The following is a 24,572-nucleotide window of genomic DNA, read 5'->3' as shown; positions in this document are numbered from 1 at the left end:
GTCTCTGTTATTTATCTTGTACATCCAAAATTCTGTTCCTTTTGAACGCTAAAGGAATAAAACAGAATCTGTTTTCTTTGCTCACTCCTTTCAGCCAGTACTTGGTGCTGTACCAAATACTATTTTTCAGACTCAAGTAACACATACTTTCAGCAAACGTTATTATTGGCCAAGGTGCCCTAACTGGAATCTAAATAAATTGAAAAGCTTTAAAACGCTGTGTATGCCCAGTGGTTGCAACACAAAGGTGTACCACACTGGGTCATACTTACAGGGAAAGGGTGCCAGGCAGTTTGAAGATCTGGCGATGTGAAGTCCATTGACAGCCTCCATGACTTGGTTTGCACCCATTCAAGACAAAGCTTTCTATCTAAATATAAATTGAAATATAAGGACTTTGTTTTGCAACATAACTTGGTTCTGTACCAAGGACTCTACCTTACCAGAGGGCTGCTGTGGCAGAGCTCGTTCAAGCAACATGTTTGACTTTCTACTACTACTTTGTGTAAGTGATTTTGCTCTGACACAGGATTCCCTCAGCTGGTGAAACCCTCTACACCGTGCATGCCTTGTGCCTGCCTTTGCGTCAGAGCAACAAAGCAAGAGCTACGTATTTCTGCCTTTCAGATAGAGTTGCCAGTTTCTTCACCAGCTTGGCTTGATCAAGGGACTTTGTTGGTCAGTAGTTACCCCGTCTCAGTTTCTCTGCAACCTATAAACATGTATAAGAGCATATCCTTTGAACAGCTTTAGAATAGCAAAATTCTATAAACCCTTCATTCACTATATTTACCTATGCAATGATGATCACTTCATAAATGACAACTTTAGTTTTCCCTGCAGCAACATAGATGCTTAACGTTCTTCCTTTGATCAATACAGTGCATTAGGAATGAGAGTACTCAACAGAGCTGGATGAAATATTAATTGTACACTTTTTAGCTAGATGCAGATTTATTCCGAACAAAGTGGGAGCAGGGGATTCTGGCATAATATCTGTGTGTTTTTCTGTTAAGCCCAGAATCATGAGTCTGTTTGCATGGGAATGTGTATTTTCATTGAAATATTTGAGCTGTAATGTGAACTTTAAATGTGCTTATTTGGTCAGGAGATAGGTTTGAAGCATTGAATGTGTTTTTTGAGCATTATATTAACCTTTAAAATCCATTATTCAAAATGTACATAGCACGTTAATTTAAGAGGGCTAAGGCACTTCTTCCCATGTTTGCCATAATCCTTTTTTGCCTTTTGTTTCCTTTCTAGAAATAGTGGGTACATTCATTAAAGCTCCCCTTAGGCTATCACCAGTTTTTCACACAGTTAGATACTTTTAGAGTCTGGAATGGAGAAAACAATCTTTAATTTCAGTAAGCACAAGATTACAACTCCGAATTTTTTTATTTGATATGAATTAGTATTTAAAATAATAAAATATTTTCTAGAAGGTAGGATAGGTATAGTAGGATAGTTTTTGTAGGATAATGTTATAATAGGACAACCATGTGGACAAACATGCCTCTTTATCCAGACGTCCCTTTAATCTTCAGGTGAGTCTGGTTGATGTGTTTGAAGGGGGAAGCATGTGCTTGTGTTTCAGGCACACCATAGGTTTTGTATATTTGCTTACATAGAAACACTTAAGTAATTTTATAGACTTCCTTACGAAAGCAAGTGAGTGAAACTCTTCCTTCACGCATCGGCGGCCAACAGTTAAATTGGCATGTTCCCTAGTTTTCTGTGCTGGTAATCAACCAAGTCCCCTGAAAATTGATGGATGCACTCATTAAGGACAGTTCTTGCTGCTGGCTGCAGTTTCATGAGCCACTCACAACTAGCAAGGACTGACTCTTCACAGCATAGTTGGCATGTAACGCTTTGCAGTGGTACATCTGGCTTTGTGCTCCCTTTCAAGGACTAAAGCCTCTTGTTTTAATACGTTAAGCATCCTTTGTTGGGATTTTGGATAAACACGAGTAAATGATTTCCCAATTACAGTGTTAAACCAAGAAAGGTTAAAACCCACAGTCTCTTCTCTTTATTATTAATTTGTTCTGTATTTTGTAATCTTCTGTTGCTGAGACTAATACTTTTCTGAGGGTATTTTTTATGAGGCCAAGCCATCTGTAGGATCAAAGCCTACCAATTTCACAGCCCCCACCTCAGAGCACACAGCAGCAAACCTCTCTTTCTGGATGGCAGCATGTTTTGTGGAGTTGATGGTATGACTTCTTAAGGAAGCATACACCTGTTTCTGGTTACAGGGTGAAGAATGAGTTGCCAATTATCTCTACATGTTAGGACATGACACTTCACATTGCAGGAGCTTGTGCTGTTTAGGTAGGGCCCCCGACTTTGTAACCGTCAATTCTGAAATCATGGGCTAGAAAAAAAGCAATCCTTGATCAGTCACTAATATTTGTGCATGTGCAAGCTGCGGGAAGGGAGGTCAGTGCCACCGACCTTTGTTTTCCAATCAGAGCTCTTGAACAAGATGAAATGATCAAAGTAGGATGCCAGTACATCAGCATGATCTTATTACTTTGGAAGCTGCATGCACAGATGCTGCTGTTACTGCATCAGGCATCCCTGATTTACATTCATAACACCTCCATCACAGCTCATTTGCTGCTACTTGTAATTAACCAGTTCTTCCTCCCCACCCCCCACCCCTTCCACTAGTGTTGGGCTAAATCCGGGGAAAAAAAATAGACTGCAGTATTCTGCATAGACTCCAACTAAGTGAAATCACACTTGTAAAGCCAAAGTATACATTAAACATTTTGGGGAATAATAATAAATTGTATGCTTTGTTGCAAAGTGCTGTCGTACTCAGAAAATAAGGTTTGTAAAAATACTATTAAGATGTCTTCTAAAGTAGTTAAGCTTGTTGTTGCCTCCTAGTACCCATGAGATTAGTTCAAAAGTGAAGCTTTTAATTGCTGGGAGTAAAAATCATTACTGGACTTGAAAACTGTGGCATCTGGCAGGGTATATTGCACCTACTTTACTCTGTGGCTAAAAGGTCAAATAGCATAAAAAGACTAAATGGTATTAAAAAATACTTCATTTATTTTTTCTGCTATGGGAAATAGGTAAGATGTTAGGCATGCAGAGAACAGGTATTCTCTAATAGCTCCTGCACTGAGCAGAGCTGCACTTTTTTTGCAGTTTATCTCCTATTATTGCTTTTTGTCTTTCTACTTGCTTAGGGCAGTCTAAACTGAGATGAATCTCAATCAGATTTGGGCCTTGGTTAGCAGTCAGGGTTTCAGCACAAGGTGTTGGTCAGGCCTGAGGTGTTCAACAAGTATCTCCGTATCTCCCAACGCTTACCCAGCAAGCTGTTGCTGTTTCATTTACGTTTTTAAAATCAAGACCTTATTCTCAAAACATCCAAACAGCAGAAATGCTGCTGGTACCAGAACCAGATTGCATTTATTTTACGCTGGTCCTCACATGTTTGTGTCTCAGCACGTTGCAGATGTTGGCAATGCAAAGTGCAGCGCTGCAACTGGCAACATCTGGAGAAGGGGCTGCTCCAGTTCTTGGCATCTGGGAGGGTGGTACCTGGGAGGTGACAGGGGATTATCATGTTGCGGGTGTCACTCCTCTGTTTTGATAGAGGAGGAAGTTCATTTCTTTGCTGTCATTCTGTGCTGCTAGCAGACTCAAAGAAATAGAATTGTGCCAGGTTGCACTTGATTAATTCTAATTTTTTGTTGAATAGAGCAAAATTGTGCAGCAGGCAGTTGGCAACATGTATGCTGCATGGATGTTGGATCATGGAGAAGCCTTTGTAGGTCTGCCTACGATTTATGCTTTTTAATGTATTAGAATGCCTAACAAATTGCCTGCCTAACGTAAATTTATCTTCAATTAGTCCACTTATGTGCTACTGTAATAAAAATAATGAAAGGGCCTGTGTACATGTAACATAAGTGTGTCCAGTTATCCCTGAAGGTTAGGGGATTTGACTGAGGTCAGTGGGGTATCTGTGCCGAATCATGTGGTCCAGAACTAAGTGATTAATGACTGCCATTTTTTACACAAACCTTATAGGCCCTTCTTCCTAACACAGTATAGATTTTTTCAGTGAGCTGATTGGTTTGGGTCTCGTCTACAGGTAAGAGGTTATAACGGTTCCCAGACATTTGTTTTCTGTCTTGACCAGAATCAAACAGTGCTGTTTTGGCTTTCTTTGTTCATCCCACCAGTAGCACTTCCAGCATAAGACAATTCTGTGTTTTAAAAATGTAATTGTGTTTCTTAAGCAGTTCCATTCTCTAGGAATTGACCAGAGCACCAAAACGTACTTTTTCGTATGGCTTTGAACAGGGAAGCAACCTGAATCCTGCTCTCATGAGCATTACTTCTTTCTACCCCCAAACTTACATAGTTTTATCAGTTATTCTCCTTTGATCAAAGAAAATTTGACATTTTGATAACTGAATTCTAGACAGTAGCTGCCTTTTGTAAATATGATCATTTTGAAATTATTTCCCAGAAGTTACAAGTCTTGAAAAAGAATTTTTTTCTCCTTTTATCTTGAAATTTCCAGCAAGCTTTCCCAGTGGGGATCTCCAAACACAGCTGTGTAAGTCAGTTCATTGATCAGAAGGTAGATCTGCAGTTACACACAGACCAACTGGTGTGACTGTACACAAACTTCACCCAGAGTATTGCACCTTCCTTGGCATAAGGGACTGAAACTCTGATCCATAGACTGCAAAATCCTAATTGTAACAGGGCTCTACCTCTAATGGCTCATAGAAAATGATCCCATTGCCTTTAGACATCTAATATTATGTTAGTCTGCCATGTTAGCCATGGAGCTATGGGTTAGTTGGAAGTACTCGTGTCCAACAAGATAGTCTGTCTCTTTAACAGAAAATTCAAGTTTTGTTTTATTTCCCTAGGAATACTATGCGGTTATTTATTGCGTGTCCTCTACAGGATTTTTTTTCCTGATATTCTGCCCCTAATTTCTGTAAATTTTGACCTGTTATTCTCAGTACTCCTTAATGCAAAATGCTAGATTATTTTCTGAATGTGCTTTTTGCTTCTTTCAGTGGTTATCGCTGCATTTTTAAAGCATGAGTCCTGATGTCTATAGGAGTAAATGCATATATTTGTCATGAAATGTCCTAACCAATTTCTTGAAGGCTTTTGCAGTATCTGATAAATGTATTCTCATATTTCCTTGAACATAAGCTTCATTCTTAAGCGAATCAAAACTCTTTTCCTGCCATTTTTGAAGACGTGATTTCCTAAATATTTTTGTGTTAGCATTTTAAAACATTTTGGCTTTTATAGATGTGACCTGATATTTATGTTCCATGCTGCACACTTAGAAGCATGAAAAGCAGACAGCCTTCTAACCCTAAAAGAACATAACAAGACACAAAGCTGGCTTTTCTCTGCATTTTTCCCCATTACTCTTTATGGAGCATTTAAGTCTTAGTGGATTTTGTCAATTCAAGTGCTGTGTGCCTCCACAGAGGATCTATACCTGAAACTGGAAAACAATGTTAAAAAAAAATAAATCATAAAGATGCACTGTCTCTCACTCTCCTCCTTTTCCATTCATCTGCCTGCAATATAAAATCAATGTATAGCCCTGAAACATTTAAAGCACACATTTAAGTCTGGGGAAAGGAACTGAACAAAATAGATAGAACTAATGTGTGTATCTTTACGGAGACCACTGGAGTGCCATGTCTGTGGCTATAAACTTTATAAAGACAGACTCCCCTGTCAAGGGTCTGTTAAGACAGATAATATTCTGTAGCAAATGCTGCACTGTGCCATATGCATTACTGGAAGCAAAAGAAGATCAGGATCGAAAGGTTTTGCGAGAAAGGCTTTATAGATCCATGTGTAACAGACTACCTCTCTGTCCACACTGCTTTACTGTTAGGGAGATCTTGCTCTTTCGTGGGCTGATGAAATGCAGTCCCTTTTCTTCCATCACATATATTCTTTTCCCTTTGCCTTGACTAGACACGGTAGTTTGGCAAAAAAAATTGTTGTAACCCTCTCAATAAAAAGATGCAGTCAAACATGGTCAATGTAGATTTTAAAAAAAAGTTCTTTATAGATAAATTCAGTGTGAAATGAATCCAGTTCACCAGCTCTTCTGTACTAAACATTTTAGCTTCTTTAGGTAGAGAAATTGCAGATATTTTGTCTACAACAAATTTTGGTGGCTTTTATAATTAAGGATAAAGCTAATCTATGTAATGGCTGTATCCTAAGTTCTCTTGGTTTAAAACCTGGAGGCTTGTTACTCCTCTCCAGTTGCGTAGCATGGCACTGCGTGGGGCAGAAGTTGTCTTCAAGTTCTTCAGTACCTGGTTAACCTCATGTTTAGGCAGATAACATTATTGCTGCTTTTTGGATCCTTGCAGTACAGATGTGTGAAGGTCAAACTCCACCATCTCCCTCTTGCTGTGCATATGCATTATAAACTGATTGTTTTCATATAATATCCAAATTAATACAAATCAGGCATTCCCCCTTCTCCTCTAAGAGGGTGCGCGTACAACTGAAGTAAGTTTATTTATTCTCTCAGATTCTGAGTTCAGTGCTTGCATATAAAAACACTTAGTCACGTGGAACTCTTCTAGAAGGAACTACTGAAATACTGATAATTTGCACTTCCTACTATAGTTTCTTGAACGTGATACGCATTTTCCTGGGGTCTCTGTTTTGTGTGTGAAAATGCCTTTTGTAGTACAATATACATTTCTCAAGCTAGATCCGCTGTAATCACTTTATCATATATTGAAAGACATGAGAAAAGCAGTTATTTCTTTAAAACTTTCCTTGCCACTTAACGTGAAATCCCAGTTTCAAGCAATTTAGGAGATCCATTAAGCCACTGGGTTGCTCCTATGCATGCATTAGTAACAGGCTTGGTGTAATACGGAACCGACTCGCTATATCATGGACACATTTATGAAGATTGATAACAGCCAGGGTTCAGTGTTAACTTTTATTGTCAACCAGGCTGCAGGAGAAACTGCCTAGTATTGCTTTTGCTTTGATTTATGAAAAGGTTGCTGCATGAAAAAGACATCACATAAAATAGCTCTACTGGCAGTAGCATTATAAAATAGGGCCGTAAGTAGACCAAACAATAACTAACTGTAATTATGTTCATTATTGTCTCTCCCGGCTCTCTGTACCTTTGGTAGGGTGCTTGCACTCACTACCACGTTAGCTTTAAAGTGGACTCACCTTTCCCACGAAGTAGGATGAACATGATAAAATCCTGCTGGTTTATATAGGCAGTACCCCCAAAGGAGACCTTTGTTGTTTGCGGCATGAAATGAAAGAGGTCATTTAAATTTTACCTACTTGCAGAAGTGATACGAGGAAGAGGAAAGGTCTTCAGAAAAAAATGCTGTTTCTGTTACAAATTCTATCACTGAGGTATTTTGTCCTAAATTGTTACTGTTCTCCTGTCAGGGTTATTTCAGACTGTATTATAATTTAGACCCCTTAAAAGCCAAACCCAAAAATGGCAGCATGATGGCAAAGATCACCAGTTTCCATCTTTAGATGGGAAGAATTATTATTTTCTTTCTCTGAGCCTAGTACCAGCCTTTGTAATGAGATGTGCCACAGCAGGAGGAAGTTGAATTCTTCAGTTGGCAGCAATTAGCAGTAAAACTTCAGTGAGAACCAGTTGAAATCAAGGAGCATGACCTAACTGGGAAAAATTTCAGTGGTTGATCTAAAGTTTGTCGAAGTTGAGATACTTTAACTTAAAAGCGTTCTACTACCAAACTACCTGAAGACCTTGGCAAAAAAATAGCAACTTAAAAAACATCTGATAAGATTATAAAATAGGAGGCATCCGAATTACTTTCTTGGATCAGACTGAAGTTCCATTAGATAACCCATTGTCTATTAATGCTGCCAGTACACAACAAATGTGTAAGGAGAGAGCTTTGTAAGTTCTTTGGGAGTTGGTAATGATGTTTCCCCTCTACTTTCCGGTGTTAAACTGCTTTCCAGGTGCCATCATGTCTTACAATAGTCCCAGGGAAGCATCCAGCAGTAGGCAGTGAAAAATTATGACATTAAAAATAATGAAAAAATATGAATGTTGTGCTTTACAAATCATCTCTCTAAGTTCAGTTCATATGTTCGTCGTGAGAGGTACATTTTCCCTACTAGGATGCTAAAAGGGATGTTGAGAGCATTATGTTCTAATATTTCTATAATACATTGTATGAGCACATTAAAACTAAGTTACATTATAGCAAGGTCCAGTACCCACTTATTATCAGCATGTTCGCAAGGTGATTATTACTCTTTGTGTGTGCTTGCTAACACATTATTGTTGTTGCAGCCCAGCTGATTATATTTTATTAAAAGGGTGGCTCGGCACAGCCCCATGCAAACTAAGGAAGTGCACGTAGCCTTTCTACCTTATCAGAGTGAATCCAAGCCTTTTTTGTTAAATAACTTCATGCCCAAATGAAAAATTGGCATTTATTCTACCATCTCTTAAGATTGCAACCTTCAGTTCCCTCAAGTAATCATCACCTGCAGGAGCAGTGATGCTTGAAGTATTTAACTGTTGATTGCTTTTTCTGTACGCTACTTCTTCTCATAATACCTCTTATTTTTGTGATGTTTGGGCTTCTTATGGCTGAAGAAAATAGTTAAACATATATTGCTCTGGAGAGTCATATTTGGTTAATAATGTGCCACGTGTTAGTTTCTTGTGGTGCTTTGCATTGAGTGCAGTAGTTGACCTTTGCTATAGATGAGAAACGTGTCTTATTAGAATACATTATATAGCACCTATATAAAGGAAAAGCTGTTTTTTTTAGTACAGGTAGTGTAAGGTGCTGTGAAGATTTTATTATCACGATTTTGGGATGATCATATTACTCAGGCGTTTACAAAGCCTGAAGTGAGTTGTATAGCTCTTGGGAAATAAGTGGCAGCAATAAATCTATACCATGGTATGCTGTTGTGTATTTGGTTTATGCTGCTTTTTTGGGCATTTGGTCTTTTTTTAGGTCTGTCAGTGTGTGTGTACGTGCGCACTTTACAAACACAGTGCTGTAACAGTACTTTGGAAAATTTAACATAGGGACAGGAATAAAATGAAAATGGATAAAGTGACCGTTGAAGTAGATAAAACTGTGTAATTTTTTGCCATCTTCATGTCAAAGCAGGTTTCAGACTGTCTCAAAATTATTTTTTCCTTTAAAAATCAGAAATATTATATTGTATTTTCACATAGTATGTAATGCTAATTGATATACTCAAGTAGTCCTGGCACAGCAATGGTTGCAAACCACTGACATCAACCACTTCTATGAGAAACGTCAGCCAAGCATTGATTAGATCTCCCAAAGACTCCACTTATCATGAGCTGTAGCTAGATCTGAAGAGGGCAGTGGTTCCCTAACTGCTTGCTGCAGCCTAAACTTCCACAGTGCCAAAAAGCCCCCCAGAAGTCCTAATAGTAAGAAATGGCACTGCCTGGTGTTTGCCACAGTGATTTTGACTTGTCTGCCCATAAACAGCTGAGTGGAATCTTGCCAGTCTTCATTAACTATTTTTTTGGGTGGAGCAATGAGACAGAGTTCAAGTGATGCCACATGCAAATTCTAAAAATAATTTGTGATCTGAATTTACATTATGAAGCTTGAAATGCAAGCGTTGATATGCTGATCACGTGTGCGTGGAAGTGAAGGGGTTTGCTCAATTCAGACTGAGTAGATTTGACTCTCGTGGTGGAATTAGTTTGGGTTTTGTGGTTTTTGTTCTGCCGAGTGGTTGGACAGACTTCTGAATATCTGAGATGATTGTTCTTTGTCTCTTAACTTGCCAAACTTAGGAACTGATTTTGATCAGTACAAGACCAAGAAGTCCTGTGTGTATATATATATATATATATCTATCTCCAGGTGCATTGCATGGATACAATATATTTCATGTAACTACAACTGCTCCTTCCAGAGCTTCTTCTGATTAAGGATTGTAGTTGCTATGTTATCTTTTCTATGCTGTAGAGGCATGCATGCCTCTGTTAGCAATCTAAAATTTGTACCATTATCATCCATGTGATTGTTTATTTTAGTATCCTAGTATCCAATAAAAACTGTTCCTTATGCTTAAAAAAAAAAATGTGCATCCTAAGTTTGGGTAATTCCAACATGTTGTTCCCTTTGCAGCTGCACAGACCAGCTGTGTGTGAGGTACATTTGTATAATAATATGTTGGTATACTTTGTATTTTAAGGGGTTTTTTGTTCTTGTTTTCAAGGGAAGGGAATTTTATAAACAAATAGTGGTTTGGGATAATAAAAGTCAATTCATATCAATTTAAGTAAAAGTATTCAATCTAATTTTGTCTGTCAGGTTTGATGGGAGTCTTGTATTCATTTGATGACTTGCTCGTCAAGCTGTTTGGAGTACAAGCAGTTATAGCAGGTCACATCAGAGGTCCGCTAGCTTGGGCAACAGCTAGGAGTGGGTACTTAAGGAATGCTGTAAAAATAGAGGAAGTATGCAGTGATACTGTTTTACCTTTAAAGAAGTAACAGAGTAGGGCTTTTCTGAGCCAAACACTGTATTTTTGCTTATGATGTCGTGATGGGCTTTGCTTACGTTGCTGTATAATTATCATTTGAACTCAAAACATGCTTAATGATAACCCCAGTATCCTCTAGCAGCAAGTACCAGCTTTTCATTATGTGTTTTTTGGAAAAGGCTTGAATTATTTTTTTTGTTGTAAATGTACTGCTAGAAAATTTGACTGGCTGCCTCTCCTGTACACCATTGATAATCTCACAGATCCAGCTCATGTTCACTTGCAATTATCTTTCTCTAGGCTGAATAGATCTAGTCCTAACGTAATGTCCTGAGAGTACAAAGACTTACCTTGGCAACTAGTTCATTGGTCTAATTAGGATTCACAACTAGGAAATCTTTTTCTGATCCTCATCCTTTCTGTTGTAAGTCCCAGCTCAAGAAGGGGTTTAAGAATGTGCATAACTTTGCACATGCAAATGTGTAATTATTCACTTCTTGAAGTTCTGCTGGTATTTATGCATTTTGCCAGATTTGAGATCTTAAATTCTCTCTGTTAATCTTAGAGATGCTCTTTCCTCCCTGGATGCAATAAATAAGTTGTTGCAATACAAGGAATGGTTTCCCCTTTGTTTATGCTAAAAGCTGAACCAACATACCAGGTGCTATACCAGGTGGGAAACACTCACTAGGCAAAGAAAAAGGCATCTATAAAGGTCAATAGTACTGTCTGCCTGTCTTCATTGTTAAACCAGGTCTTTGTCAACATACTGAACTTGGCTTAGTATTCTCTAGACATAATTAAATGTGTGTCTTCAAGCAGTGTGTGTGTGAATACGCTGGAATGTGTCTTTCCTCCTCGTCTCTGTCCCTAAATTTCACAGGTCAGAGTGTTTGAAATAGATTTGTATTTGCTTTTAAGAAGGCTGGGTAAGAGATGAAATAAATGAGAGGATGGCAAACATTTGCCTATGTTTTTTCTCAGTGCTGGGATTTTAGGTGAAAGCATCTAAAAATAATAAGGCCAGTATTAGCACTGGCCTTGATCACTAGTAGCAGCACAAAGGATACATATATCAGCAGGCAGAGTAAGTTATTCCAAGTTCTGCATAAGTCATTCATTTAGTATTACTACACATATTTAGCGCTCTCAGTTGTAGAGCAGAAACAACTGTGGTTCTCTTCCACCACTTTATCATAGATTGATTAGGCAAATTCTTTCTTTTATACCTTCTGGAAAAGTCACACTATGTAGTCAAGTGTAAATAAAAGCAAGAATCACTCTACAGTACTTGATCTTTTGCTGGCAGCACTTCCCACACGGTAATTTTGAGGGCTCTGTGTGGGCACAGCTTGATTATGGACTGCTTCATAACATCAGTTGTAGATATTCAGAAATCAAATCTGTGGTATTACTTCCAAATGATTTTTAGAAGAACATAACCATTTGGTTTGTGCTTTACATGTTTCATAATGCACTTTCAAGTCATCACCTACTTAATGTGTGAAGACATTTTTAAAAAATAATTTAATATAAAGAGTAAATTAATTTAAAACTAAAAATAATGGTGCAGCAGTAAGGACCTTCATTACCATATGCCCTTTTGTCTTTTTTCCCGTTATATGTTTTGCAACTATTTTCTGTACCGTAAACAGGTCCTTCAAATTCACTCAGCAGTGATGCTGTTGGAAGTGGCTCTTTTTGGATGAGGTAATCTTAAAGAATAACCCATTTGCCACCAGCTTTTTGTGTCATGGTGGAAAATACCACTGTCTTGCTGCTGTTGCAGACGTGTCGCTTACACTTCCATCTTGGAGCTGGCCTTCTGTCTCGGTCTTCTCAGCTAGACTTACATTTCACTCTCACTGTACCTCATCTGTCTGCTCAGCTAAATCCATCACTACTCAGACTGCCAGCTACTGCAACATTTATTTTGTGTGTTGTGTCCCCCACGCCCTCCTGCCATGAGAAGAGAAACCTTGCCCTGCCGATGTCTGTTGAAAGCAGTGCTGCAGGTAGTTTCCCACCCTGGATTCACATCATCTCCTTTCGTCCTGCCACTGGCTTCCCATCAATGTTATCCCATGCAAGTCACAAGTCTTTGCTTTTGAAGCCCTGTATGTCCCATTTCTTCTTCCCTTCTGTTTCCAATTCCCTGTTTACTTTCTCTCTGAATATGTGATGCCACCTTCTATCCCTCACTTACCTGCTTTTCAAACAAGCACCAAGTTTTTGGTGGTTCTCACAAAGAATTTCTGCTAGACATAGACAACAGTAAACAGTAACTGATTAACTTCCACAAATCCCTCTTAAAATCCTCTTGGTTGCTGACAAATGACTTGAAAACAATTAGGCTGTTGTTATACTTAGTGGCTGCCTATTGTGAGGGTACAGATTGCCTCAGTTTCCTTTTGTTTCACCATCTGTTTTCATCAACTTGTTGTTTCTTATCTGTGTGTGCATTATAAGCACACTGAGAAAAGAAACATCCTTTTTTTTTCTCTTTGCGTGCTACCTGGTGCAGTTGGGGTCTGGTCACAGTGTGGCGCCTCTGATGCACCCGCAGGAGTAAATAAAACAGGTCAGGACATCATCTCCCATGTGCTCCTGTGCTGGTGCATTGGGTCTAATTGGTAGCACATTCATTTATAGAGTTTTGCTTTGGAGCTGGCTTCCCTGGCCAGCACCAAGGATGACTGGGTGAACAGCACATTCTGGGGACTGTGCCCAGGTTGCAGTTTGGATGTAAATGTGCTGAGCTGCTTGCTTGGAGGAGAAGGCAAGATTTTACACTTAAGAGGTGTAGGTTGTGTTGTATCCTGCTGCTTGCCCTTGGACCTAGAGGATCATCTCTGGTCTGTTTTGTTCAGTAGTACACAGGTAGCCTTAGATGCCAAGGGTTACGCACATAAAACCAGATGCTTTTGGTAGGTGCCAGCATTTTAATGAGGAATAAAATTAAGCCCTGGATACTTCTGGCCATCTAATGGCACTATCGTTTGTATTGATTGCTGGTTTTTTGTTGCTATTTTTTTCCCCATATTTTATGACAATTGCCTCAAGTCCTGATCTGGTGGGATTATGCCAGATACCTTCACAGTTGGAAACTCATCAGTGATTCAGATTCCTTCAGCCAGAATGTCAGTTCTATCACAAAGCTTGTAAAGCTTACCGTGGTGATTTCAAATTTCCTCTTTAGTAGACATTTTGTTTGAATGCTGTGAAGGGGCTCCTTTCTCGGAGCCCCCAGGAGTACAATAAGCTATCTATGCTCTTTGAGAGAGGCTAGATGAGTACAAAGTTACCGTCATTAAATTTTCTCTTCATGCTTTAGCATAGAATATTTCTTTTTAAATCTCTCTCATTTTCTTTTGTGTCTTCATCCTATTACCTTTATGAGTTTGTGGTGCATCAGCTTGATGGAAAAGGTGGGTGCACAGCTCCCTCAGAGGTTTATTCCAGCACACAGAAATATTGTGCTAGCACGTGAGGTACTTGAGGAGCAGCTGGAAAAGCGAAGGCAGATCAAGTAATTATAAACTTAATAAAAACACGTTGTTGCAAGCTTGCCATGTGGTGCACGCTGCAGATCAGATGGCTGTTCATATTGACTTTTGCTAAGAAAAGCATTTTAGAGTTCATGTGTGTTGATTCTGTAAAATAGTTCTTCAGTTGCACTGAATGGAGATGGAGATCTGTCAGGGTTCCCTTGCAGTCCTGGTTTACTACTACACTATGGATTTTTCCTTCAGTTTAGTTGTGAAATTCCTAAGTGACTAAATGAATAAATCCTTGCTACATGTTCCAAAATACAGATCTCTCCCTCGGGACACAGGGTAGCTCAGGGAGTGGACCTCCTGCTCAGAGCAGAGTCAGCTCTGGGACCAGATCCAGTTGATTTATCCATTCAGGTATTTAAAACCTCCACATTTTCACTGTAGATTCCACATAGTTACTCTATGTTGTACACTGTTTACCTTTTCTGACAAGCTATTTCTTCAGCCAAGCCCCACAGACCCTTAAATGCTTCTGTATTTATTTATAGGAACTTTAAAGAAGTTCTCTGTTAGGGAAATACTTCATTTCCCTTTTGAGGAGTTTCCTTGCTGCTGGCTGTTTCCGACCATCTGTCTGAGAGTCCTGTCGTCCATCACCGAGCAGAAATCAATTGCAAACCCTTCGGTGGCGTTACCATAATGCGCGATGCAGTCTTCTTTCCTGACCGGGGGATCCTGCGGCACGTGGTTTATGGCCATCTAATGTTAGACAGTAATCTCATTTAACATTTTCCCAAAAGTGCAAGTAGTGCATTAGGGTAGTGTAACAAGCACAGCAGATCAATATGGAGATTGTGCTCTCCTTCAACAGATTAATCCAAGGAAATAGAATTTGTTGACTTGAAGGAAGTAAATGGCCCTGTTCGCATTGACCCTGTGTCAGGTCTGCAGTGCCTGGAAGGACAGGCAGTGGGCTGAGAGTAAGTTTTGAAAAATCACCAGTGAAAAGTCATAGTATGAAAACAAGTAACTGTGGGGCGGGAGATGATGTGTCTTAAAGGGCTTTGATACGGTTGGCAACATAAAGAGTCCATTGAAGCATTCAAATAAGGGATAATACATCGAATAGTCACTAATGGCATGGCTCAGGGAAAAAAGCAATCAAAAAAGCTCCATTATGTGGGTTAGAGATCCCCATTGAAATGGCTTTAAGTACAATTACAGAATTTATGTAGCAAGTGTAAAGCAGCCCATTTCCTTCACTCTTCACCTTTATATAAGAAGTCACTATAAAGTCACTTGTGAAAAAAGGCACAACTAGGTTTACTCTGTGTATTTTTTGTTTAACTCGTAGTCTATTGTATTGGTTTACCAATCCAGACTAGGGTTTCAGGCATTTAAAACGAGCTCTGGTTTAACTGGACCTGAATCATCACCACTGTGAGTCTTAGGTCTACAGAGTGCACATGGTGATTCCTCTCATACTCCATCCCGATATGGGCCTTGCCATAATCAGTTGGTGTGCAGCAGTTTATAGTCATACATTTTGATGCCTAACACACTTTTGAAGTGCTTGCTGATATCAGCAAAGGGAGGATTAAGGGAAAATCCTCATCCATACGAGTCTACAGAATTTTGAACTTTCAGATCATAAAGTGTGTAAGCACCTGGGACTGCATTTAAATTCTGTTTTAGGCATTTCACAGATGTACAGTAATGAATGAAAGGAGTAAGAAAGATGTTTTATATAGGTACATACTGTAAAATCAAGGTGACTTAACATTCCTTTTTTTTGGTACTGCATCTTAAGTGATTGCCAAGAAGTCAGTTCCCCTAAGGAACAGCATTGTGCTTTGCAGTTCACTTTCTTACTGTGTAAAGTAGAAATCTGCCTTGATTAATCAGCAAAATAAGAAGGAACAGGGTATTCATCTGAAGATACTGTGGCTGATGAGTCTCAGGTTTTTTATGACTTTGTTGAACTAAAAATATTTGGGCTGAAATGGATGTTACAGGAGCTACTGTCAGGCCTCCCTAGTAGGGTAAATGGGAAGATGTGTTAAGTATACAGTTTGCACACATAAAGAAAATGGTTTTTTTCAAGGAATATGAAGCATAAATGATTTTCTAAATTTTTGTGGGTTTTTTTCCTAATGTTTAAATGTTTTCTTTGGTGTGAAAAGGGTTTAATTGGGATTTGATTGCCTCTTACAGAAATAAGTACCTTAAAAGATATTTATAACGCAAATGTACAGGTAGATTACCAACCCTTTTAGTTTTCAAACAGTAAAATTTTGTATTCCCATTTTAATTCTGTGGCACTATCCGTGTGGATAACATTTTTATAAATTAGTGCAAATTACAAGATTTTTGTCCAAAAGAGTTTGGATTTTACAGGACGGACTAAAGAAGCTTCCCTTCCTTTGACTTCCATTGAAGGCAAAAAGTGTCTTGCATCAGCCAAAAAGATGGCAAGAGTAATGAATCCATATGGTAAAGAAAATAGAATTCCTAAATAACTCGCACATCTGGTGTTAGGATTAGAATTGAGGTGATGGAAAGGAGGATGCGCCAAAAATAGAGGCTATCGTCAGATCAGCAAAAGTAGGTTGTGTAATTTGCTGACGGTAGCAGGGCTTTTATATTCTTGAGGTCAGCCCAACGGGCGATTGCACTTTTATGCAGGAGCAATGTTTAGTATGTAGCAAGATTATGGTCATAGGGCTATACAGCTATGAAATTTTCCTGTGGTTCTGTGACTGTGTTTCTAATGTAGGTGAGATCAAATGTGCTTTGTCATTGCTGGGATCTTCAGTTAAAGATGTGTGCTGATAGGAAGTTGGATGTTAATTTTCTTTGCCAGCTGGAGTCTGAGTGTACTGGATCATGAGGACACTTGTGATGCTAGTAGCCAAACTTCTGCAACTCACGTTGATGTTTGTGTCTGATGTTACCCACTTTATAACCCAACTAGCTCTAGAAAAAACCTTTCTTTATGAAGTGTTTTCCTTCACTTCTATTATTTAGTTTACTTACTTCTTAAAAAAAAATAATAAAAGAGTTGCATCTTCCCTGAAATCTTTTTGAGAAGGAAACTAGAAAGTTCTTTTCTCTTTCCCCAGGCGATATGAGTCTCATCCAATCTGTGCTGATCTGCAGGATAAAATTCTACAGTGTTATCGACAACATGCTCAGGAGACACTCAGCTGCTCTGCCCTGGCTAGCCAGTACCTGCATTGTGTCAATCATGCCAAACAGGTGAGTTAGAAATATTGCCACTGGATTAATGATGGAATGAAGAAGAGAGGAAGACCATCAGATTATCCAGTTAGTCATTCTTACATGCTAAAGCAGTACAGTTCCCACTATGTCAGTTCTCACAAGCTCTGTGGAGTCCACTTTCAATTTATTTAAATGCTAGGGTTTCAGTCTCTTCCCTTGGGAAGCTGTTGTTTAGTGTAGTAGCTATCGCTGTTAGCAGATGTTTCCTGGTATCTGCAGTTTTAGCAGTAAAACAAGGGGATTAAACTATGTGGTACTATTTGTTATAAATATGACAAACAAGTGGATGTCTTAAACTCAGTTGCTCACCAGTTGGAAGTCTTTCATGTTTTTAAGATTTCTTTTATTTTATGTATTCTGACAGTCTAATACTCCCCTTTACTTGGTCTTGCCCTCCTCTCTTCCATTTTTCTGGGGTATGGGTTGTTATGTGAATTAAAACCTTGATGCTTTATTAGTGCAGCACAAGGGAAAATTATAAGAATACGTACATCTTTCAGTTAATAGAGGCTAACATTTCCAAATACTATTTTTCACCAGCTTACATCTTTCAAACATAGAGATGCCTATGTTGACCTCAGTTGTGTTCTTAAAAAAGCCAGGTGGAAATGTGCTTATAGATCATGTAAGCAGCATACGTCAAAAGTGCTTAAATAAGTCAGTTATCTTTATTTCTTCTAAAATCTATGAGTTGATATTTGAACATGTGAAAAAGTATGCTGTAGTGTGTTAGCAGAGACTCAGCAAGCACACCTAGTATTTGATAATGATAATTTTCACTCAAGATAATTCTGGCTGTATAGAAAATTAGTAAAGTTTTAATCATTCTCAGTGACCTTTTTGCTGTTACACTGGCACTGTTTTGCTCTGGTGTTACTGAAGATCTTGCTGGAGTTAACACTGCTCATGGTCTAGTGCTGTGTAAGACGTGGTAGGAGACAATGGTTGTGTGGCAGTGCTAAAGCAGTTTTCTCCGTCCACAGTGCTTAATACATTTGTGTGATGCTATTATTGTTAATTCTTTGTTTATATAGTCAGTGTACACCTCTTTACACAGGCAGCCTGTCTGGACTAGCAGTGCTGGAAGACAAATTCAGCTAACAGCTGTAGTTTGGTTGTTCTCTGAACACTGCAGGACAAGGACAATTTGTCTGGCTGTCCAGGCAGCTCTAAAATCACTTTATGGTATTAAACATTGTTACCATCACTGAAAACTGTAAAGAGGATCCATGTGACGAAAAATAAAAATCAATGAGATCACTCTGTCCCTTTCAAAATTACCTCTTCTGATATATCCTTAGTTGATAAGCCTCCTGCCCACTTGTTAATGCACCAAGCTCCTGAGCTTCTTAATTTCATTAAAAAATCTACAGCCTGCTCATGAAAACTTTACCTGATGTCCTAGCCTGAAGTTTTCTTTCATGAAGCTGCTGACACTTCATTCATTTTGCAAAGATGGTTGAGCTGTGCTCAGGTACCCGAGCATGCGAAGTGCAACCAGCTTTGTCCAAGTGCTTTCCTTGGGCACAGGAGCTGATATGGCTCCAGCTCGAAAATGTTGCTCATCCCCTTCTTCCCAAAGCCATACAGTTCTCCATGAACTTTTGAACTGTTTGTTTGTTTGGGGTTTTTTTCCTTAAATTGAATTGAGATTTTTTTGGTTAATTCCTACTATGACAAACAATAATTTGTGTCTGGGTTTTTTTAAGTTTTCTTTTAATGTGTTTTTTGTATTCTAAAACCCAGTCTGAAGTTACTGGACCATGGGTGGGTATGAGACATTTTAGAAAAAAAGGTCGATAATTAATATTAGGTTTGTTATGTAGTGGACTAGATTTTCATGGTGGCTTGCATCATCTGGAACACTAATTTACTGCATTTATAATTTTGTATTATTTTTTGAAGTAACTAAAAAAATTAGATTAATTACTTATACATAGTACTACAGAATGGTTTGGGTAGGAAGGGATCTTAAAGAGCATCTAGTTCCACCCCCTGTGCCATGGGCAGGGACACCTTCCACCAGCCCGGGTTGCTCCCAGCCCCATCCAGCCTGGCCTTGAGCACTGCCAGGGATGGGGCAGCCACAGCTGCTCTGGGCAGCCTGTGCCAGTGCCTCACCGCCCTCACAGGGAAGAGTTTCTTCCTAATATCTAATGTAAATCTACCCTCTTTTACTTTAAAACTGTTATCCCTTGTCCTGTTGCTACAGGCCTTACTAAAAGTTCTGTCCTTATCTTTTTTATAAATCCCCTTTTAAGTATTGAAAGGCCTCTCTAAGGTCTCCCCTCCGCAGAGCCTTCTCCAGGCTGAACAGCCCCAAATCTCCCAGCGCATCTTCCTAGCAGAGGTGCTCCAGCCCCCAATCATCTCCGTGGGCTCCTCTGGACTCGCTCCAACAGGCCCGTGCCCTCCTTGTGCTGAGGACCCCAGAGCAGAGGCAGCGCTGCAGGGGGGTCTCACCAGAGCGGAGCAGAGGGGCAGAATCCCCTCCCTGGCCCTGCTGGCCACGCTGCTCTTGGTGCAGCCCGGGGCTCGGTTGGCTTGCTGGGCTGCGAGCGCACCTTGCCGGGCCACGCTGAGCTTCTCGTCCACCAGCACCCCCAAGTCCTTCTCCTCAGGGCTGCTCTCAATCCATTCTCTGCCCAGCCTGTTTGTGCTTGGGATTGCCCCGACCCAGGTGCAGGACCTTGCACTTGGCCTTGAACTTGATGGGGTTTGCACGGGCCCACCTCTCAGGTCTGTCAGGGTCCTTCTGGACAGCATCCCTTCCCTCCTGCGTGTTGGCTGCACCACTCAGCTTGGCAGCATCATTGCAAACTTGCTGAGGGTGCGCTCAATCCCACTGCCCGTGTCATTGACAAAGCTAAGCTGTAACTAAAGTTTAAGCTATAACTGAAGTTTGTATCTGATAGGAATTTCTTCAGAAAACTATGATGAGGATGAATTAATTCATGTTCAGAAGGTGCAGGAAAAGGAAATTGCATAAATATGAGCATTGGGGTTTTGAACCTTTTTAAACACCTTTTTTCTTGAAGATCTTCAACCAAGCCTGTCAAGTAGTTAAAAGTGTTTCCTAAATGTTTCTTATTCTCTCTCACACATGTTTCAAGTTGAGAATTCAGAGAGGTTTTTCTCTTATGATAACAGAGAAAGAAGCCTTTTATGATGGAAATATTTTCAAGCAGGAACAATTGTTTTTCATAATGAACATCAGTCCTCTGTAGCTCATCCTCCATGTGTTGCAGCTGTAATTGTAATTATTTTTACTTGCTGATTGCCCAGAAGTCCAGACAAACAGTTACTTTGAAATAATTGCTAAACACTGTTATAAAATACTTCAAAATTACCTACTATTTGTGCTTGGTTGGAAGACAGAGGAGTGGGATAAATAGCAGATTCAGAAATGAAAAAGTTAACTGACACTGGCTACAAGAAACAAACAAAGAAGAAAATTTGCTAGAGGGAATAGACCAAGATATTGAAAACCAAGTAAGTTAACTAATCCGATTTCCTGGCGGTGAGTCTGGGCACTTGTGCTCAGGCTGAGCACACTCTGTGCTTTTCATAAATTGAATTTATTGACTCCTCTTTCTTTCCTATCTTGCTTATAATTATCTCACCCTCTCTTCTGTATGCTCCTTATTTCTCATCCTGTCTGTAATCTCATGTCTCTATCTGTCCTTTTCTCCCCTTGTTAGAAAAGCCCAGAGAGTTGTTAATTCAGAGGAGTTTGACACATTGTTGTATCTTTGCTTTACATCTTTTCCCAAAGTCATGAGAAGCTAGTGAGATAAATTAAATTCTGTTATTAATGTTTGCATTTTATTATAATAGTAACAGAGGGGAAAACTTACTTAATGGAGCCATTAAGGGGAAGATATTAGGATTGTCTGTGGCATGTATCTGTGCTCCTACTGCTGAAGTAAATCCAACCAGACCAGTCGCTGCGCTAATACAGACCATCCAGTGGCATTTTAATCACTTAGACTAGTTGGCCATCCACTGATATGGACGAGGTGGCTGTTAAAATGCCCTTCTTTTTTTTCTTCTTCTTTTTTTTCAATTCTTTCTTTTCCTTTTTTCTTTCTTTTTTTTTTCAATTCTTTCTTTTCCTTTTTTCTTTCTTTTTTTTCAATTCTTTCTTTTCCTTTTTTCTTTCCCCCCCCCCCCCCCCCCCCCCTTTTCTTTTTCCCCCTGGCCTGCAGGGAGTCCTATTTCATATATGGAAACACAACTAGTCTATAGCTTAACGAAGTCTGTGCAGTAGTTCCCTATTAGACCAATGAATTTCAGAGGGATGCAAGTCTCTGCAGGCAGGTGAGATTTGAAAGTACTTGAAAGAATGTTAACGACAGCTGCTGGTGTCTGACAGCCTGGCTACAAAATGTTTTCTATCAGCCTTGTAACCATTATTTGAATTTTTAGGATAGTGTGATCCTTAATCATGTATCCTAGTCAGAGTAAAACCATTATTTTAGCCTCATCCTCCAGTATTTTTACTAGATACCATCTTCCAATCTAATAGAAAATTCAGTGTAGCTGTAAACACGGAACTGAAATGCAATAAAAAGGCCTTGTCTTTTATGGCCACCATTTAACACTTCCTTAATTGAAGGAAATTGATTATGGAAGACTCAGACCAGGTTTGCTTCATGCCTACATTGGTGTTAAGAAAAAACACAAGGAAAATATTTTAAATACATTAACTTCTTAAGCGATGTGAAATGGCAAGAATCAGTAAAGAACATTAAAAAAACCCTGAAAATGTAGACAAAAGCAAAGCAAACCCTGGAACACTCCCATTTGTCTGAAGATGAAATTTTGTGGGCAGAAATATGTGTGTGATGAACAAATACCTGTCATTTCTTTCCTTAGGACACTAAATAAAGGTAACACAATTTTTCTCAGATCTTTTGGGAATTTCCTACGTTAACTTAGGCAGTGTTAAATTTACTTAAAGTTAATATTCAGCCCAGCAATGGCTTTGAACAAGTTTCTGTAATACCACCGCAAAAAGAGTCTTCCAGGTAAAGTAGCCTTCATCAGTTTTAAGAAATCTCCACGGGGATGCTGTCAAACTGAGATTGGAGATTTTGTTAACTGCGAAAAGTTTCCCATATTTTTGTTTCTAATAGCACCTAGGGAGCATAAAACCAACTCCTTGTATTTTGTCAGAGTATACTTCTCTACCACAGATTCTGGAGAATATTTGTGATCACAAGGACATTTGCCATCTTTTCATGTGCACTGCTCCTTGGTACGTCTCTTCATCCTTTCTTTCTAAGGAGAACTTTCTGTTCTCCTTACTGATCTAGACAAGTAGTATCCATACCTATACTTACTTCTTCAGATCCTTGATTTCTAGATCATGGCAGTAGGAAGTTCTTAGTAGAGCCCTACATACTGTCCTTGCGAGTCTGCATTTTCATGGTGGAGGCCAGGACCTCTTTGAAGAGTCAAGACCTTGATGGCAGAGCTCTCTGGTGTGGCAGGAGGAATAACTCTTGGACTGCTTGATAAATCTATACTTTTAGCTCTTGGTGGCCTGACTGTGCACAGGAGGTGATTAATGAACCACAAGGTCAGTGCAACATGTTCAGACTATTGAGATTTTGATTATGACTCAGAACACAGGAAGGACGTAGGCAGCAGAGATACTTAGTGTTGTATGACTTCAGGATATATTTCCTCGAGTATGTAATTGCTGGAAACAGAATTAATCTTATTGTAAGGCCAGACATTTTAATTTCCTTAATAGCCATAACACTAGAGCCATGATGGCATTAGGATGGATGAAAAGGAAGTGTCACTGGAACTCTTCAGGCTCCAAAGGGTTGGCTCGTTGAGTCCTCAAATAGCTTCATTCTGCTTCTGTGACTTGTGTCTGTGATGCTGTGTATGTTGACAGTGGGGTTTTTTTCTATATATTAATTTAAAAAATTGCAAATCCTAGGAAGGAATTGTAGCCAAACTTCAGGGAGTCTCTGGAATAACTTTGAGTTACTGAAATATGTGTTTCTCCCTCTCTCTTCCTCTCCTCCCTAACCATTTTTTAGCAGAGCATGCTTGGGAGAGGAGGATAAAGGCATTGTCCAAATCAAGCACAAGACCATCAACTCTAATTTCAGCAGAAGAGCATTTTTTCCCCAAGAATGATATGACAGCCCATTTACAGGGCAGACCAATAAAGAGAAGAACTGGAAGAGCCATTTCAAGAGCAGCAGCCATCACGGCTCAATCAGTGTGACCATTTGAAAAGCCAAGACCTGTATCTTATTACATCAGAAATCATACATCCGAAGATACTGTTCAGTCTTAGTAAGATCCACTTATTGGTGATTGAAGGAAGGAAAAGAAAGGAACCTTTCACTGACCTTAGAAAGGGGAAATATCCTTCAAATGCTGCTATTTCTTTGTAGAATCTCCTCAAAAACTTCTTGCTGCCACAGGCACAGGTATGTAACACTTGGTGTGCTGGGACATGGCAGTCCTTTGTGAGCAAGTCAGCCGCTGCTCCTAACCGTACAGCTCGTATTCATTGCTCGTATTAAAGTTTCCCTTACAGTGTATAATGACATAAATTGTGCTTTAACTTATTTCTCAAATTATGTAACTTAAGCAAAGTCTCTCTCCATGCCTTCTGCTGGAAGAAGTGTTCATGATCCAACACTTAAGATGTAACATGGCCTTTATTTACGTGAAATGATTCTGTTGTGCTCCTCACTTCTATCAAGTACTGACGAATATGCCTCGCTCTGTACCAACAATAAATATATTTTATGCACAAGATTGATGTTTCAGTCTGTCTCTTCTTTTGCTCAGAGGCGGGTGGTGTTCCCTCTGCCGTGTCAATCATGTTTTTGCAGCAGATGTTATTGCTGAAGTTTTAAAGCATAGACTTTTATGCATAACCAACCTTGGTTTCAGGAACGGTACTTACATGTAACTGTTTTCCATCCCAGCAACCTAAAGGGACCCCACGTGACAGTGTGCTGGTGATTCGTGCACCACCAGTTTCCTTTCTTGGAAAGTACTTGTGAATGGAAGGCCATACAGTGCCCCAAACTGCAAACTATCTTTATGCAGGTACCCAGTTTCATTTGGGCTTGTTCAGATAACGACCGTTGCATTCATCTCACCAAGCAATCTTAGAAAATATTTTTTTACACAATAGTAGCAGTGTCAGATGAGCAATGTGTCTAGAGCCTTCTGCTATTTATTTACCTGTTC

General features: G+C 39.4%; 1 protein-coding gene across 2 annotated transcripts in view; it reads left to right on the top strand.

The window, feature by feature from the left end:
• Window positions 1-24,131, top strand: part of CHCHD3 (coiled-coil-helix-coiled-coil-helix domain containing 3) — a 163,690-nt gene extending 139,559 nt beyond the window's left edge. The window contains exons 7-8 of one of the 2 annotated variants that reach the window (XM_056339902.1): window positions 17,180-17,315; window positions 23,402-24,131. In XM_056339902.1, the coding sequence (XP_056195877.1) occupies window positions 17,180-17,315; window positions 23,402-23,425 (160 nt within the window). In that variant the 3' untranslated portion in view covers window positions 23,426-24,131. Of the gene's footprint in view, window positions 1-17,179; window positions 17,316-23,398 lie in introns of both variants that reach the window. The other variant, XM_056339901.1, reaches the window with a different exon arrangement.
• Window positions 24,132-24,572: the final 441 nt, after the last annotated feature.

This window comes from Falco biarmicus, chromosome 5 (assembly GCF_023638135.1).
Source record: "Falco biarmicus isolate bFalBia1 chromosome 5, bFalBia1.pri, whole genome shotgun sequence".
In the NCBI taxonomy this organism is placed as follows: domain Eukaryota; kingdom Metazoa; phylum Chordata; class Aves; order Falconiformes; family Falconidae; genus Falco; species Falco biarmicus.
The sequence above is the reverse complement of the archived record's forward strand: the minus strand, read 5'-3'. Positions and strand labels throughout refer to the sequence as shown.